The 16,437-nt window shown below is 40.2% G+C and overlaps 1 protein-coding gene across 1 annotated transcript; it reads left to right on the plus strand.

The window, feature by feature from the left end:
• Positions 1 to 443: 443 nt before the first annotated feature.
• On the plus strand, positions 444 to 16,382 carry LOC106945104 (phosphatidate phosphatase LPIN2-like). Its single transcript, XM_015028539.1, has 20 exons — positions 444 to 582; positions 5,557 to 5,757; positions 6,834 to 6,929; positions 7,519 to 7,808; positions 7,877 to 7,993; positions 9,158 to 9,281; positions 9,393 to 9,846; positions 10,249 to 10,348; positions 10,490 to 10,677; positions 11,968 to 12,061; positions 12,150 to 12,219; positions 12,296 to 12,379; positions 12,603 to 12,682; positions 13,227 to 13,377; positions 13,838 to 13,986; positions 14,496 to 14,582; positions 14,670 to 14,822; positions 15,061 to 15,175; positions 15,267 to 15,370; positions 15,462 to 16,382. Exons 2-20 carry the CDS (start codon positions 5,566 to 5,568, stop codon positions 15,604 to 15,606), a joined length of 2,793 nt encoding a protein of 930 aa, XP_014884025.1. The 5' UTR covers positions 444 to 582; positions 5,557 to 5,565; the 3' UTR covers positions 15,607 to 16,382.
• The last annotated feature ends 55 nt before the right edge of the window (positions 16,383 to 16,437 follow it).

The raw sequence follows: 16,437 nt of genomic DNA on the forward strand, positions 1-16,437 counted from the left end.
AACAACTTATTTGAATAAAATATTTTTATTCAAATAAGTTGTTCGATATTTTGTTCATCCATCCCTATTGCTTATATCTGCTTATCTTTAAGTGCTACCAACTTCAGCTTCTCATATTCTGTCGAGCAGGTTAAAAATAAGAATCATAATAGTTTTTTTTTTTTTTGTTGTTGGTTTGTTATTTGGGCCTCGGGTCCTTTTAACTTTTTTTGCACAAGAGACAGAAACTTTAGACACCACTATCCCAGGATATTTTAATACCCTAAACCTAATTTCCATACGAGAGAATCTGAAAAATAAATGACTGCGTTCAATATGCTGCAACTATGTAACAAGCTGCCGCAGTTCAGTATAATATGGTGGCTATTATAGCTTAAGTAATTGTGGAGAAGAAAGCGCTTTCCAGCTTCATCACCTGTCCTTACGCGACGCTGTCGCATCAGCGCGTGCCGGTCACGTGATCATCAACTGAAAGCGGCAGCAGGAGGGCGAGGAGCGGAGGAAACCGACAAGTGCCGGTCGGAGGAACAGATAAACGGACCGTGTGTCTGCCTGCTACCGGAGGACATCCATTCCCTGCAGGTACGAAGATTTACGCGCTCCGTCTTCACTGTACGCTCCTCAACAGGTTCAGAAAATAAAAGAAAACGCTGATTCCCGTCTTTGACGTCACTGAAGGGTTTCCGACTTGTCATTTAAAAGCAGCATTTAAAGTTTCGAGCCGTGAATTTAAACCAAACCGACAAAAACAGGTTAACTTATGTTTTATGTAAAAGACACGCTCGTTACGTCTTAGTTATTACTTTGTGTTGACTTCTCGTAAAACTCGCGTTAGATTACGAAAAACCTCTCTGGAGATAAGCATCCTAGCGTTTTATGTTTAATTGAAAGATGTCCACTCACATTACTGGTAGATTGTGTTGTTGGCACGTAAATAGGATCATGATAAACATAAACAACATTTATTCCCCTTCTATGCTGGCTGATGCAGGCTATTTCCCAGAAACCAGATGACACAGGAAAGCACAATATTGCTGAATGAGCTGATTAATTTGTTACTTTCAAATTACCCAACTACCTCCGGAAAAAAACACCACTGTATATACACACACACACACACACACGCACACACACACCCCCACACACACATATATATATATATATATATATATATATATATATATATATAATACTGTAATTTATTTTCAGTAACAGAGCTATAATTAGGTTGTAAACTGTCTGATCCAGTGAGTAACTACATTAAATCAGTCAGGAGCCATTTGTTGGAAATAACAAGTCACAAACTCAGGAGGACAAAAGCAGCCATGGCTGTCCTGCAGTGACATGGGGAAGCTGTCCAGTCAGTGGGAGAAACGTGCAGTGGCAGGGAAAGCTAGATTTGGCCTAATCTTGTTAACAGGATTAACACTTCTTAAGAGTTAGTAATGTCACCCCACAGAGATAGAGAGAGAGAGAGACAGAGAGAGGGAGTAGATGGGACCTCGGCGTGCTGGATTTCTTTGATAAAGCATAGGACACTTTGTGTTGTAACCCTCCTAGGACCCAAAAATAAACTCTGTAATTAGAATGCATTAAGGCTGATATAACAGACAAACAGTTCTTTCTAAAAGAGGAAGTGTGGCTTAATGTTACTTAGCAATGAAGAGTATACATGTTTGTTTTCAAATAAAAAGCATGTTTATAACAGTGGATACAGGTTGACATTTATTTCAGTGGTAACAAGGGGTATGGTTTTCTCCTGGATCTTCTTACTCTCACCATGCTGTGGTGTTAGTTTAGGTCCAGTGTTTCCCAGTGAAAGCTAAAGTTCGGTGATGCAGTGAATCAACCGATGTTGAAGTTTGAAAACTGGGTAATTTTTTTGGAGAACTATTAATATAAGCATTTTAATGGGTTTAATAGCAGTGCAGTAAAACACATGGAACAATAAAATATTACTAGAACACTGTCTGTCAAGCGGCTAGAACTGCAGATCAGCTGTAGATCTGCAGGTACTTTTCCCACAACACTGTATGTTGTTGTGACCAAAAAAGTCACTTAAAGCAAATGCTGTGATGTAGTTAATGCAGTGGTCTTCAACTGCATTCCTCGAGAACCAAAGTCGTGCAACTTTTAGATGTGTTCCTTGTCACACATGCTTGAATTAAAAAGGCTAACCTGCCTCACTGGCATGCAGTCAAGTTCTACAGAGCTCCACTAAATAACTAATGTTGGAGCCAGGTGTGCTGAGGACTGGAGTTTGAGACCACTGGGTTAATTGAAAGGAAGGTAAAATACTCAGACATCATCTGCAGTCAAACATTTTCTCATTTACTTGTCACAGAAAAAAACCCAGGAAGAGCAGTGAATGCCTCATCAGACATTTTATGCTGATGGTGATTAAGTAAGAAATAAAAACTGCTTTTGAAGAAAGCAGTTTCTTAGCTGGTTAACTTTATGCTCACAAACAGCTTCCATGGTTTGTCTATTGACTCTTTTTTTGTTGTTGTTCTTTCTGTTGAGTCTAAGATTTTCCCCCATAATCTTCTGGCAAAATGTATAGCCGAGAGAGTATTTGTTACCGTTTAGGAAATCAAAAGGTTTTATTTCCTAAACATCACATTATTATAGGATGGCACCCCACCAGGTAGTCAAATTCCAACTAAATATAATGCAGACTTGTCTGGGGTGACTTATTGTTCAACACCAGACATATCTGCTTTGTCTATTAAATTATTATTGATCAGGTTTACTGTAATGTGCAGGTGAAGCGTCAGAAGCATAATGCTCACAGTGTAATGTCATCAGTATAGAAGACCCTGGATCTTGCTGTAGCTCTATTTTTAATTACTAGGCAGCCAAATTTGTTGTCCTACCGTCACTGTGTAAGAAATTAGTTTACATGTCATGTCATCAGGAAACTGAACGAGTTCTTTTAGTCCACAGTGGTACCAACATCCAACTCGTTCAAGCGATTAAACTATTACTCAATCAAAAAGAGTAAATTGTGCCTTCAAGCTGTTTTGCAATGTTTAAAGAGATTTCTGGTGCACAGGATGGTGGTGACCGGGACCTGGTGCCAAGTTATGTAAGCATTTTACAGTTCAGGTGGGGGGTAATTTTCCCTCAAAGTTCACGCAGAAGGGTCTAAGAAACTGTGGCACTGATAAGAGGAGGCTAGCAGAGGAAAATGCTGTAGTGGAAAAGTTTGTAGTTTACCTTAATGATGCTGATGTGACATGGAGGTCTCAGGAAGGACACCAGCAGAGCAGCAGAAGAACCAGCAGCTGCACCTTAAGACCCCTTGGACTCTGGTTAGTTCAAATCATGGCTTTGCTTTTGACTAGGAGATGTCCTCTTTTCTTCCTCGGTCAAGTTCTGTCATTGTAGAAACAAATGTTGCATGGTTGTCAGAATGAGGGAACAAACAAAAAAAAAAAGACCAATTGAATTGATTAACCCTTGAAAGGAAGATTAAACATGTCTGAAACTGTTTAGACTTTAATTCCCTAAACCTTTTATTGTTCATTTCTTTAATGATTTTTAGCAGGAGCAATTTGTGAACAAGGCGGGAAAATATACTTTTGTCAGCGCTGTCTTTTAGGCATACACTACAGGCACCAGAGGAAGGAAGGTGTGTCGGAAGCAGTGATGACACAGGCTTGAAAACATTACCCTTATTTGTTGTGATATTAGGAGGGTCTTTCACAAAGCCTGACTACATATTCTGAAGAAAACACTTAATATTCTTAATATTTTGTACTATGGAAGTGTTGTGTAATGTCTTTTACTGCCTCTGTGAGGTTCAGCCAGACTTGCCTCATCATACTTCTCCTGAAATTATTTTTATCATTGATCCAGATAATAATTTGCATTATGAAATTTTGAGTTGTTTGCTTAAAGGTGAGGTTTTTATAATGTCATAGTCCGTTTAGACCAGAACTTTTGGTACCTTGTTTGTTTTGTTCCAAGTCAAAGGTGGACTGAAGCCACTTTAGACAATATTAAGTAATAAGACCCAAAATTACTTTTCCAACAAAACCTAGATAAATATTGTAAGAATAATTGAGTCATTTTTGTGCCTTTCTGTTTATCAGTAAGATTAACACACTTTCTGTAGTGTTTTCTGTTATATCTGGCTGCACTTAGACAGTTTCAAACCAGAAATGACATACACAGATATTTGCAGACACACTCCCTGAAGCACCTAAAACATAAAAACCTGACATGGAAGTAATTATTTTCTGCCTCTTCTCTGTATGCTGTAGATTGTTTGGTTGCGATGCAGAATATGAGGAAGTGTTCACTTTAGAACTGAACGTCTGATATGTAAAAGACTTGATACTAATGGTGTCATATTAAGTTTTGGGTGGGAATTGTTTTATTTCTGCTTGCTGTTAGAATGTAGATCCTTTACTTTCAAACTAAACTGTCAAAAGACATGAAGAGAGGAGAGCAGCAGTTTTTAGTGACAGGCCCAGATGAAAACTGAACCCAGAGAACTAAAAATATCTTGTGACCCAGTTTAAACCAGCGCAGCTCTTCGGTTCTGGATCTTCATGAAACCATTGGCAAAAGACGAGTTAATTAATCAGACAGACTTGCAGCCAAGATGGTTGAAGCTTCTTTTCAATAAGATTTAATTTAAAAAATGGGTCATAGATATTACAAAATGCTCCTTTCTGTTGCAAAATACGTTTTTTTTTATTAGATTTCATATGCTTAGTATAATTTAAAACCATTTGAATTGTCTTATAAGCCACATTTTGCAAGGAGGCCCATTTACTACCACTGAAAAGAAAAGAAAAACTATGTAAAAGCCTTTTGACCTGTTGCCAATCTCAAGCCAACATTTAAGGAGAAATTGGCCTCAATGTATTTAAATCGCAGATTAATGTTGCTGTTTGATTTGAGATGCAAAAAAAACATGCTTTAATCTCCAAAATCAAACTAATTTTCTGTCAAGATTAGAAATTAGCTGCAAAGTCTGTTGATTTTGTCAGAGGCAGTGATCTTCCTGTGTAAAATACACAGGAAGATCATTAGTGGTGCACCGCCTATTGCCCCAATTTGCCGTGAAAATAATCTGGCTTCCCTGTAAATGCAGAACAAGCAAAATTGAAAATAATTTGAGTTGGTCCAGGAGGATGTTAACTTCATCCTCCTGGACCAACTAAGCTGCATTTATAATAAGTTAAGATGCTAAGAGAGTCGTACACAGCAACTATGAGTAACTCACTTCAAACTTCTGAACTATCGCTTTAATATTTGATCCAATTTAAATTGATTCCTAGATTATTTTGGATCTCCCACCTCTACGTCCTCGGTTAGCAGAGCCCCTGACAAACTCCTGATCATTTCCGGACCGTTTGAAAGGGAAATGGAACAGAACCAGTGTGTTTAGGGACGGGCTATTCTGAGCAACAGCAGCCTTCTTACAGGGACAGTGACCTGATAGGCCAAAAATAATAAAAAAGAAATACAAACACATCTTAAAGTCAGAGTTTAGTCAAATGGAACTAAAAATGAATTTGATTTGTTTTATTTTTCCTACAGGTGAACACCATGAACTATGTGGGCCAGCTGGCAGGCCAGGTTCTGGTGACGGTGAAGGAGTTGTACAAAGGAATCAATCAGGCCACCCTGTCAGGCTGCATTGACGTGATTGTGGTCCGACAGCCTGACGGGACGTTCCACTGCTCTCCTTTCCACGTCCGCTTCGGAAAACTAGGAGTCCTGCGCTCCAGGGAGAAAGTGGTGGGTTCCTAATATTGGTTTACATCAAATGGTTGCAGCTTTCTGGGATCTCTTTAGTATCTTTTGGGAAGATTTTGCTATATCGAGGTGAATTTGCCTAATCTTGTGAACAAGATTGAGAAGTACTTTGCACTATTATTACATATATATGCATTACTTAATATAAGTATCGAGTTTCAAAGCTGTAGTTGTGAAAAAGGGGCATTTTGTGATTGCTTTTGCCTGAATTTATTTTATCATGATGATAAAAAGGTTTTTTCTATTCTTATTTGTTTCTTTAATAATGCCAGAACTTGTATTATTCACCAAGTAAGCCAGACACTGTGTTCACTGTTACTCAGTAACTAAGTAGCCAGTTTTAGCAAATGCTGTTTTAGTCTTGAGTAAATTGTTGGATGAGACCTTTGTACTTTAACTGGACTAAAAATATATTCAAGTGGTGCCGCAACGTTTTGACACTCTAGCCACTTGGACCAAGTCTAATGTAACGTTTCTCATAACGATAACTGCAGCCAACAATTCATAGAGTCTCCTGTACCTACAGACTCTGTAGGAGCCTACTGAGTACTTAGAAGGGAAGAAGAAGCAGCTAAAACTCAAATCTCAGTTTGCCCCATTCAGAAAAGTAATATCATCTGCTGTAGAGTTACATGAGTGTTAGACTGTGCAGGAAGTAGTCTGCAGGTTTCACTGGTGGTTTAAAGCATTCATTTCTGTAGAGATCGGGAGAAAACAGACTCGCTTCGTATTTCTCTACTGTAAAATTTCTGCATCTTGCAATTTGATTGAGTTTCAGATCATTTCTTCATGTAACATTTCCCATGCTTTAGATGTGAATAAACTATTTCAGCTGCATGCTATATGCATGCATTATTGCTTAATGCGCAGGTAAAAATCGTCCGTCCATTTTCTGTGGCTCAGCTCAAAACCTCAGGTAAATCTGGGGCACAGAGCTATGCTAAGATTGCGGTTTTCTGCTAAGCCTCATTGTTGTTTGTTTCAACCTGAAGCAATCTGAGTACGGGGACTTGCCTCACTGTAAGGTGCTGTGTTGTTGTGAAACTCTGATTCTGCAGATTGACATTGAGATCAATGGAGAACCTGTGGAGCTGCACATGAAGCTCGGAGACAATGGAGAGGCCTTTTTTGTGCAGGAGGCAGAGCGGAGCAATGTGAGTTTCGCACTTTTTAATTACAATTAGTTAATTTTACTATGTTTCACCTTTACAATAACTTGCAAAAATATTCATCCCCCTGAGCTCTGTCATCTGTGTGTTTTGTTAAGACTTTATGTGACAGTACAGAACAAAAATAGTGAATAATTGTGAAATGGAAGGAAAATGACATTTTTTAAAAAACGTTTTCCAAAAACATCTGCAAATGTTTCTTTCCACCAGCGTTGCACACAGAGAAAATCAAATGTCTTTGCAAAGCTTGAGCGCCTTTTGCCACATTTGCAGAGTGCAGGACTATTAAACGCCATGTCAACAGACTTGCTGTTGTGCAATATTCCTTAAATTTACAAAGAAACAGTTGCACTGGGCTTCATCAAAGTGAAATGGGTTCCAGATACTCTGACCATAGATAATTTTCCCGTCACTTCTCAATGATGCACTACTTTGTGTAGGTCTGTCACATGCAATTCCTCTGAAAAGCTTGTAGTTGTAGTGTGACAAAATGTAAAAAAAAATCAAAGGGTTTGAAAACCTTTCCAAGGCACTGTCTTTTTTGATCATTGCGTAAATATACTCTCTGAAATAGGAGATAATTCCTGCCCACTTGGTGACGTCACCCATCCCCACCGAGGAGGTTCTGATCCGGAGCAGGGAAGCCAGATGCGCGGGGTCCGCAGAGAGCTGCCTGCCCCCTGTCGTCCCAGAGACGGACTCGGCAAATCCCCAGCTTTGCCCGAGCTCGTCTGGCAGGAAGAAGAGGCGACGCAGGAGGAAGCACAAAGCCGAGCCACGCAAGGAGGAGCCGACGTGTGCAGGAGGAGAGCAGGAGCTGTGTGAGTGCAGCTCGGATGAGGAGCAGCATGCAAACAGCGGAAGGTCAGCATAAACCCAACTCTGATCTGCTGTTTAGAGACTGAGTTATTCACTTTATTCTCTATCGTCAGGGCGTCGTCGCTGTCAATAGCGAAGGACAGTGTGGAGCAGAGGCAGCACTCGCCTCTCACCGCCCTGGAATGGGACAGCTACCCTTTCTCTGATGGGGACTGGTCTCCCTGCCCCATGTACGAACTTCTCACTCCATGCACAAACGTTCTTACACCTCCTGAACTTTCACATTTTGGCAAATTATGACCACTAACATATCAATTTCACTGACATGTATGGAGCTGAACACCAAGTGATTCATAATTGTAAAACTGAAGGAAAATGGTGATCACGGTCCACTTTCGGGTTATTTAACCTTAGTATAAATGTTCTATAAAGGCCTCAGAGGTCTGTTAAAGAGCATTAGTGAAAAAGCATCATGTACGCCAAAGAACACAATAAGCCAGGGAACATTTATCAGAGAATGAGATCAACTCCATTCCTCCAGAGCAACTATCCAGTAACTTTTAGGCAAATCCCTTTCATCCCTTTCCTTCTCGTGGCCTAATAAAAGTCCAAACCTAAATCCAACAGAGAATCAGTGGTAAGGTTTGAAAATAGATGTTCTCAGATGCTCTCAGTCTAATCCGACTGAGAAAAAGGCAAAAAGTCCAGCTTCCAGATGTGCTAAGATGTTAGATTTATATCCCAAAATACTTGGATCCATAGTTGACAGGGTGTTCACGCATCCTTAAAAAGTCTTAAGTGTATATTTAAAAATGTAAGCTGTCCTTGAAAATGCTAATCACATGTCTTAAATTTTGTTCTGGCATGATTATTCTCCGTGTTTTTCTTGCTGGACTTTTCTGTTGGGCTAAAGTTTGAGTCACATGCAGACGTCTTGGTTGTAATCTATGACTCGAGGCTAATATTCTACCACCTGTCATGGATGAGAGCTAATGTGTCACCAGTTCGCTAGACAGTGTTAGTTTCAGCCCATACGACCCAGCAGGATCCCCCAGTTATCCCCAATTCAAGCTGGTATTAAAAAGGTCTGACATTTGACTTGTTGAAACCTGCAGATACTCTGGTTGAATTGAAAATATGTTGGTTTCAAAGATGTTTGTGAAATTTCCGAGACATTTGAGATTTATTTGTCGGCACGTTTTTTTTTTTCACGTCACAATTACTCACTACTTTGTGTTGCTCCACCACATAAAATAATAATAATGTTCAATAGGTGTGGATGTTTTTAAAAGCAGCTGTAATTATAAGAAGTCAGGCAAATAAAACAAAACAAAACTCTCCCTTTGAGGTCCTGGGAGCTGACTCAGTGGAAACTTGTTTTTTGATTGCATCAGGAATCTGACCGAGCCCGCCTCGCCCAGAAGTGACTCTGAGCTGATGGTGAAGCCGACAGAGAGCATGTTTAGGTCCGATTCGCACATGCAGTGGAGCTGGGGGGAGCTTCCTGAATCAACAAGGGTACGGATCATAAAGTTACAACAATGATCTCACTCTCACCACACAAAGACTTACTCGAAACAAGTTTTAATGATGTGCTTCTGTATTTTAACTTCCTTTGTCTGCGGCCAGGTCAACAAAAAGTCTGAGACAAAGACGCAGAGCATCACCCCGTCAGAAAGCACACATTTCAGAGTAATTCTGAGCTCAGCGGCCATGGAGGACGAGCCGATCGTCCAGCAGAGCTCATCGGAGCCCGTTTGTAACATCGTGAAGCCAGAACCTCGGACCGTTAAGCCCCGTCAGTGCAGCTGCAGCCCACAGCTCCCAGAATCACATGGTGCGAACAATAAGCAAGACTTTTCAGATAGAAAGTCAAGCAGCTTTTCCTCTCAATCAAGTCCTGCAATCTCGGATTCCGACTCAAATAACGTACGGAAGCCAAGGTGGACGTCTTCGCCTCCTAGTCGCAGGAACAGCGGTTCTGCTCCCGGTACAGGAAGCAGTGAAGCCGGAGAGCCTCTGACAGGGTGTCCTGATGCAAAAGCTGCGTCTAAGACCACAGACTCACCCATCAAAGGGAAAGGTAACAACCTTTATGCACTGCTCTAGAAAATCTCAATGCTTTTTGTGCTTTTCAGAATGCAAGTATAAACATAAAGAAATGTATTTTAATCCAGCTCCAAACATTTATTGTCTCAAAAAAACCCATTGAAGACAGAAAGTTGATAATGTCTGAGCTGACAGGGTTAGGACTTCCTCCAGATTTCTGTATGAGACAACAACTACACCCAGTTTAAATGGATGCTTACAGGAAGGATGTGGTTTCTGTTTGGGCCCTTAGTTCAGACTCGCGTCTGGGACTCCTCGTCGCTCACATGCAGAAGTCAAAAAAAAGAAAAAAAAAAAGAAAAGAAAGTGAAACAAAGTGAAATCTGTCATTGCTATGAAGACGTTCAGAGTTTTTTCTTTTCTCTTTTTCGAAAAGTTGTGAGGAAGAGGAGCCAACACCAGGGGCCTGAGGATATCTACCTGGAAGACCTGAGCGCCCTGGAGCCAGATGTCGTCGCGCGGTACTTCCCAAAAAGGTGCAAAACTGGAAATTCTCTCAGATTTCAATGCATTTATAACCAGCCTTCAATGTGAACAAATAAAATCCCAGCAGACGTGACATAGAACTGTACACTCCTATGATTTTAATATCTGAATTTGACCTGTCCGTATTCCAGTGAGGCTGAGCCGGTGCCTAAGCACTGGATGGAGACGGGTCGGCGCTCCGGGTCCCAGTCCCCCCAGTCAGTGGGGAGCGCCGCGGCAGACAGCGGAACAGAGTGTCTGTCCGACTCAGCGAGTGACCTGCCCGACGTCACGCTGTCGCTGTGTGGAGGCGTGGGCGAAAACTCAGAGATCTCCAAAGGTGACGGGTTGTCTTTGTTATGAACTGTAGCTGTCGCTGCTTCACAGTGTTCACTGTCAGGAACTGGTTTAGTTTTTCTACACCCGTTATTTACTCCCCCTCTCTTCGCACTACGTCTCCACAAGAGAGAACTGACTATTATTAAAAAAAAATAATTTTTGTTAATCCGATCTCTTATGCAAAGTTTGCATTTTTCTCTAAAACCTGATGCATTGAGTAAATATATATTTTATTGCAATGCAAAATGCAGTTAAAGAATAATAAAATGTGTTTTATAACGAACACAAAATAAATGTTTTTTTTTTAGCTAAGATAATTAAATAACTACAAAAGCTTAGTTTATACAAATAAATAAAAAGCAAACAAGTAAAAAAATAAAACATAATAAAAAAAAGTTATGAAATATAAATAAATATACAGTAGTTTATGTTTATATGAGCATGTCTGATACCAAGAATATTCTCAGCTTTTTTTATTGAATGGGAAGGTAGAAGAAATAAATCCTCATTTAAAATAATCTTCTAGCCTTTTAAACAGTTTCAGTTTGAAGTTTCTCCATTAACGGCGCAGTATTGTGGGGAAGTTTTTAAATTTGCTCTAGTTTAGCGTGCTCCTGCTGGGTGTGTTCAAACGTTTTTCATCTGAAGGAGTTTTAAATGTGAAACAGCACAGAAGCTGTAAGACGAAGGTTCAGCGAAGCTTGATAGAAACATGCCTTATTATTAATGCTGGCACTGTTGTAGACATTTACCCTTATTTTAATGTGTTTTCTAAACCTTATTTTGTATGTCATCCTAATTTTGGAATATTTTTTATAGAAAAATAAAGCTTTGAGTCATTAACTTCTGTTTTTATCCGTTTCTGGTATTCATTATCTGCCTATTATTCGCAAATTCCGATTCAGAACAAATTATTGTCTCTTGAAAGGGAAATTTGTGTTTATAGCAGCAATTAAACACATTAGAGCCAATAAAACATAAAAGACAACAAACAATTTAAAAAATCTGGTATAATAAAAGCATACATAAAACATCCAAACTTGACCTAAAAACATAACAAGTCTATAAAGTGGTAATAAATGTAAGAATCATAGACAAAAATAGGATTTATACAACTACCTGTCATTCCTGCACAGGTGCCAGTTAGCATGTCTTTTAGTTTGAGAGAGCATGTTTCTACGTTTAGTAGGCGGAAGAAGACATTATTTTAAAATGTGAAACAAAACAAAATAATCCGAAATTTCATTTAGAAAATGATCTGTTGGCTGAACTTCTGTTCGTTTTTGTTTAGAGAAATTCATGGAACACATGATCACCTACAACGACTTCGCCGAGAACCCAGCGATCATCGACAATCCAAACTTGGTGGTCAGGATTGGAAACCGGTGGGTCTCATCAGTCTAGCGTATATCCCATTCCACATTTTCGTTCGAACATCTTAAGATCAGAAATGAAAGTATGTTTCTTTTCTAGATATTACAACTGGACTCTGGCAGCACCTCTGATTCTTTGCATGCAAGCTTTCCAGAAAAATCTTCCAAAGGTATCGTCTGGTCTGGCGCGTTTTTCTCGAGCTGCTTGAATAATTATTTCTCATAATTGAGTTATTTGAATTTCAGACGACAGAAGAGGCCTGGGTGAAGGAGAAAATGCCCAAAAAGTCTGGACGGTGGTGGTTCTGGAGGAAGAGCAGCACAAAGCAGGTGGGAACTATAATTGGTTGCGCAATCTTATGACTCACAAATGTGGCGGACGCTGGAGTTCCAGTTTGCATTGCAAATGAGCAACATATCGCCCAAAAGCCTCAGCAATCTCATCATCTTAGATTTGCATCATTATGTAAAGGCATTTTCTTGTTGGGTAAGCTCTCTATACTGTCTCCCTTTTAAAATATCTACGTCATCTTCCTCCTCTTCGTGTTCTTAGTTGTTGACTGAGAGCAAGTTGGAGAGACAGGAGTCTGCGAGCAGAGAGAGCCCTGCCCTCCACCAGGCCCCAGATACCCAGTGAGTCAGCAGCCGGGCCGCATTCAGAGTCCTAACAACAATACAAAACATGTCAACACGAGTTGTGTTGGGTAAACAAGTCCCACACAGGAGGGATTAGCATATTAGTCAGTGCTGAAGTCTTGTGACTTATAAGCCTGTGACCAATAAACTCATTAAGAAGCAGAGACAGAGAAAATATGTGAAGAGTAGATGATTCAACTCACATGCTTCATAATTATCAGAAAAAGTTGTTAAATTTGTAAATTTGAAAGGTAATCAGCATACATATCTGCAGTGGTAAGTAGAGGATAAATGTAGATGAGTAGATATGCCGCCCTCTGGTGGCTATAATAGGTATCGCTTCTTGCCAATTCTTAGGTTTTCTCTGAAAAAGAAAAGTTCAAACAAATCTTTTAATCTTTTAATTTGATACGACTTTCACACCCATGATGATAATGATGATGATGATGGTGTGTGTGTGTGTGTGTGTGTGTGTGTGTGTGTGTGTGTGTGTGTGTTTGTCGACTTGTCACCAGACCTGCTCACCATCTCTCTCCTGCAGGCAGAAAGCTTCAGAGTGGTCCAGTGATGAAGAGACCAAAGAGTTGAACGGTGCAGCACCATCCATGAAACCCACTGAGCGCGTGCAGAGTGAAGGAGTGGCTACGTGTCACTCTTACAGGAAATCCCTCCGTCTGTCGTCTGATCAGATCGTAAGTTCACCAGTGTGAGCTGTGTGGTTTAGACAGAAACAGGGGCGGGGGGATGGTTTAACTTCTGTGCCAAACAACAATAAAATCCTGCCATTCTTCATCAGAATCGGTTTTGAAATGAAAGAAAAATCAGGTTCCAAGTACATTTCGGATGCCTCCAGGAGGTTAAAAATGCTTTTCTTGCAAGTGAAAATCAACACACAGCAACCAAATCACCAGAATATTTATTGAACTATTATTGCTTGGTCCTTTTTAAGAGTCTGCGCTTCACTCTCACCAGCTACCTTCAAAGTAAACTGGAAAGCGTGTAGAGGAAGCATGCAGTTTTAGTGGATTTTCATATCTTCAGTAAACAAAATTCGAATATGCATTATTGATAGCATCACTCCATGTGAAATCAATCAGTAATATTTTCATTTATTTGGTGTATTTCAGCTTCTGAACTGTTTACCTTTTGCAGGCCAGCCTGAAGCTGAGAGACGGCCCAAACGACGTCACGTTCAGCATAACCACTCAGTACCAGGGAACCTGTCGCTGCGAAGGAACCATCTACCTGTGGAACTGGGACGACAAGGTCATCATCTCGGACATCGACGGCACCATCACCAAGTATGGAAAATATCCACACTTTAAACGTAGAACACGCTACTGAACATGAAGTCATCAGCTGATCAAACTCATATTTGCAAAGTTTAGTATTATGTGTACTTTGGTGGGTGAATTTAATTGCCCACACCTCCTTTAACAACTTGTTCATATAACAACTGATAATAATGCAAATCAGATTGGTGCTGCTTAGATTCGGTGAGCTCACTGATTGTAAAACAACCAGTCAATCAAATTAAAATTCTCATGTTCTGATTATCAGCAGACATTTTTAATTTCAAGCCTTCTTCACCGCTCAGAATCAATTAGATCGTTTTATCCACTTATACCTGAGAATAGGCCGGTTCCGGTCATCTGCTGAGCAATCGGTCCAACTCCACCTAAAATTCTTATTACACTGACAAGAAAACTCAGTCCAATTACCAGCCCAAAATAATTTGGGCTGGTAATTGTTTTCTTTTCTGATTAAGAAAACAATCAAGAAAACTTTGTCCTCGCACATTTCTTTGCAGATCAGATGTTTTTGGTCAGATTCTGCCCCAGCTTGGCAAAGACTGGACTCATCGGGGAATCGCAAAACTTTACAACTCGGTGCATGAGTAAGACCCGTTGTCTGCCTCCATTATCACATCAGGAAACGTTCAACTAAAACAACAACTTAGCCAGCGAACATCTGACTCTTTCAGGAACGGCTACAGGTTCCTGTACTGCTCGGCCCGAGCCATCGGCATGGCTGACATGACTCGCGGATATCTGCACTGGGTGAACGACAGCGGCACGCTTCTTCCCCAGGGCCCTCTCATGCTTTCACCAAGCAGCCTTTTCTCTGCCTTCCACAGGTGGGGAATCCTCTGACTTTTATCTAATCGGTAGAAATGCTGATATTTACTGACATGAGATCTGCATCTGCTGGGGAACATCACATGATGAAAGCAAAAAAATTATAGTGAAATTACAAATGGAGCTTGAAAATGCAGATCTGTGCATTTTAATCCTGTTTTTGAGATGCATTATGCGCTTCCAGAATCAGCTGCGGTGTGTCAGAGGATTAATTTATGCAACTTTTTTTCCTTTAAGAGAGGTCATCGAGAAAAAGCCTGAGAAGTTCAAGATCGAATGCCTCACAGACATCAAGAACCTGTTCCACCCGAACACTCAACCTTTCTATGCTGCCTTTGGAAACAGGGAGAATGTGAGTAGAAATACTTCTTCTCCTGCACTATTAAAGTTCTTTTTATCTGTATAAAATCATCCGTTTGCTTTTGTGTTCCTTTCCTCATTAGGATGTGTTTGCCTACAAACAAGTGGGTGTGCCTGCGTGTCGGATATTCAAAGTGAATCCTAAGGGGGAGCTGATCCTTGAGCAATCCAAAGGCAATAAAACATCGTAAGTAGCGACAAATCACTTTCTGTCAGCTGTTCCTCCCGTACATATGTTTTAATATTTTCTCTTGTGATGCTTGTTTGTGACTTGGCAGCTACAGCCGGCTGAGCGAGCTGGTGGAGCACGTTTTCCCGCTGCGAAGCACTCAGCACTGCGCCACCTTCAGCTGTCCGGACTTCAGCTCCTTCTGTTACTGGAGGCAGCCGATCGCAGAGGTGTGCTTCGAGGAGCTGCTGTGACTTCGGAGATGCCCAGACTTAAATCCTAAACTTAACGGCTGCTAAAGTAGCATCTTCGATATTTTCTGATGTAGGGTAAATGTCAGGGATATATTTATGTACTCCTTTATTTTTAAATGAAGCAGTTGTTTCTGCCATCTGTAGTAGTTAATGCATAAACTGCACAGAGCATATTTGCACTTTTAGATTGTACAAAAAAAAACTTTAAAGGCAATATTTTGTACTTAAAAATCGAGCTTTTATCCTTAAGTAAAATGTCTCTCAGTGAAATGTTTGTGCAGGTGTACAAGACTGTAAAAGATTCATCTGCATGTGAAACCGAAGCTTGCCAAGTGCAAATTTTGACACAATCTTAAAAGGTTCAACTGATTGAACAGTGTCCATACTGACCAGTCAGAAGACTGCTTATTTTGTTACATTTAGAGTCTTCAGGAAATACCAGTTCTTCTGCATGTTTAACTGTCCAACATATGTGACGCTTTATGCACTTTAATGGATGAACAAATGGATTCCAGTTAACAGGCCCACAGGATTTACCGCTTTTCATGCAAAAGCTTTTTGGGTTCAAAATTTTCACAAGATCAGCTTATTATCATAAGGATCACATTTTCTCTTTCCAACAAAATGCACTGAAAAATTGCCTTTTGATCTCCAAACAATCTCTTCTGATTGGCTGGTGCTAAAATTTGCTCCTCAACTCAAAAGGCTACACACAAATTCCTGTTATTTTTTTTCTGTAATTAGGATCACAAACTGCTAAAACAAACAAAAAAAAACAAAAAAACACTTTTTCTACAGTTGCTCAACTATTTTCTTCTCATGCAAGAACAA

Source organism: Poecilia latipinna, unplaced genomic scaffold (assembly GCF_001443285.1).
Source record: "Poecilia latipinna isolate Pla-1442-1.1 unplaced genomic scaffold, P_latipinna-1.0 Scaffold127, whole genome shotgun sequence".
In the NCBI taxonomy this organism is placed as follows: Eukaryota; Metazoa; Chordata; class Actinopteri; order Cyprinodontiformes; family Poeciliidae; genus Poecilia; species Poecilia latipinna.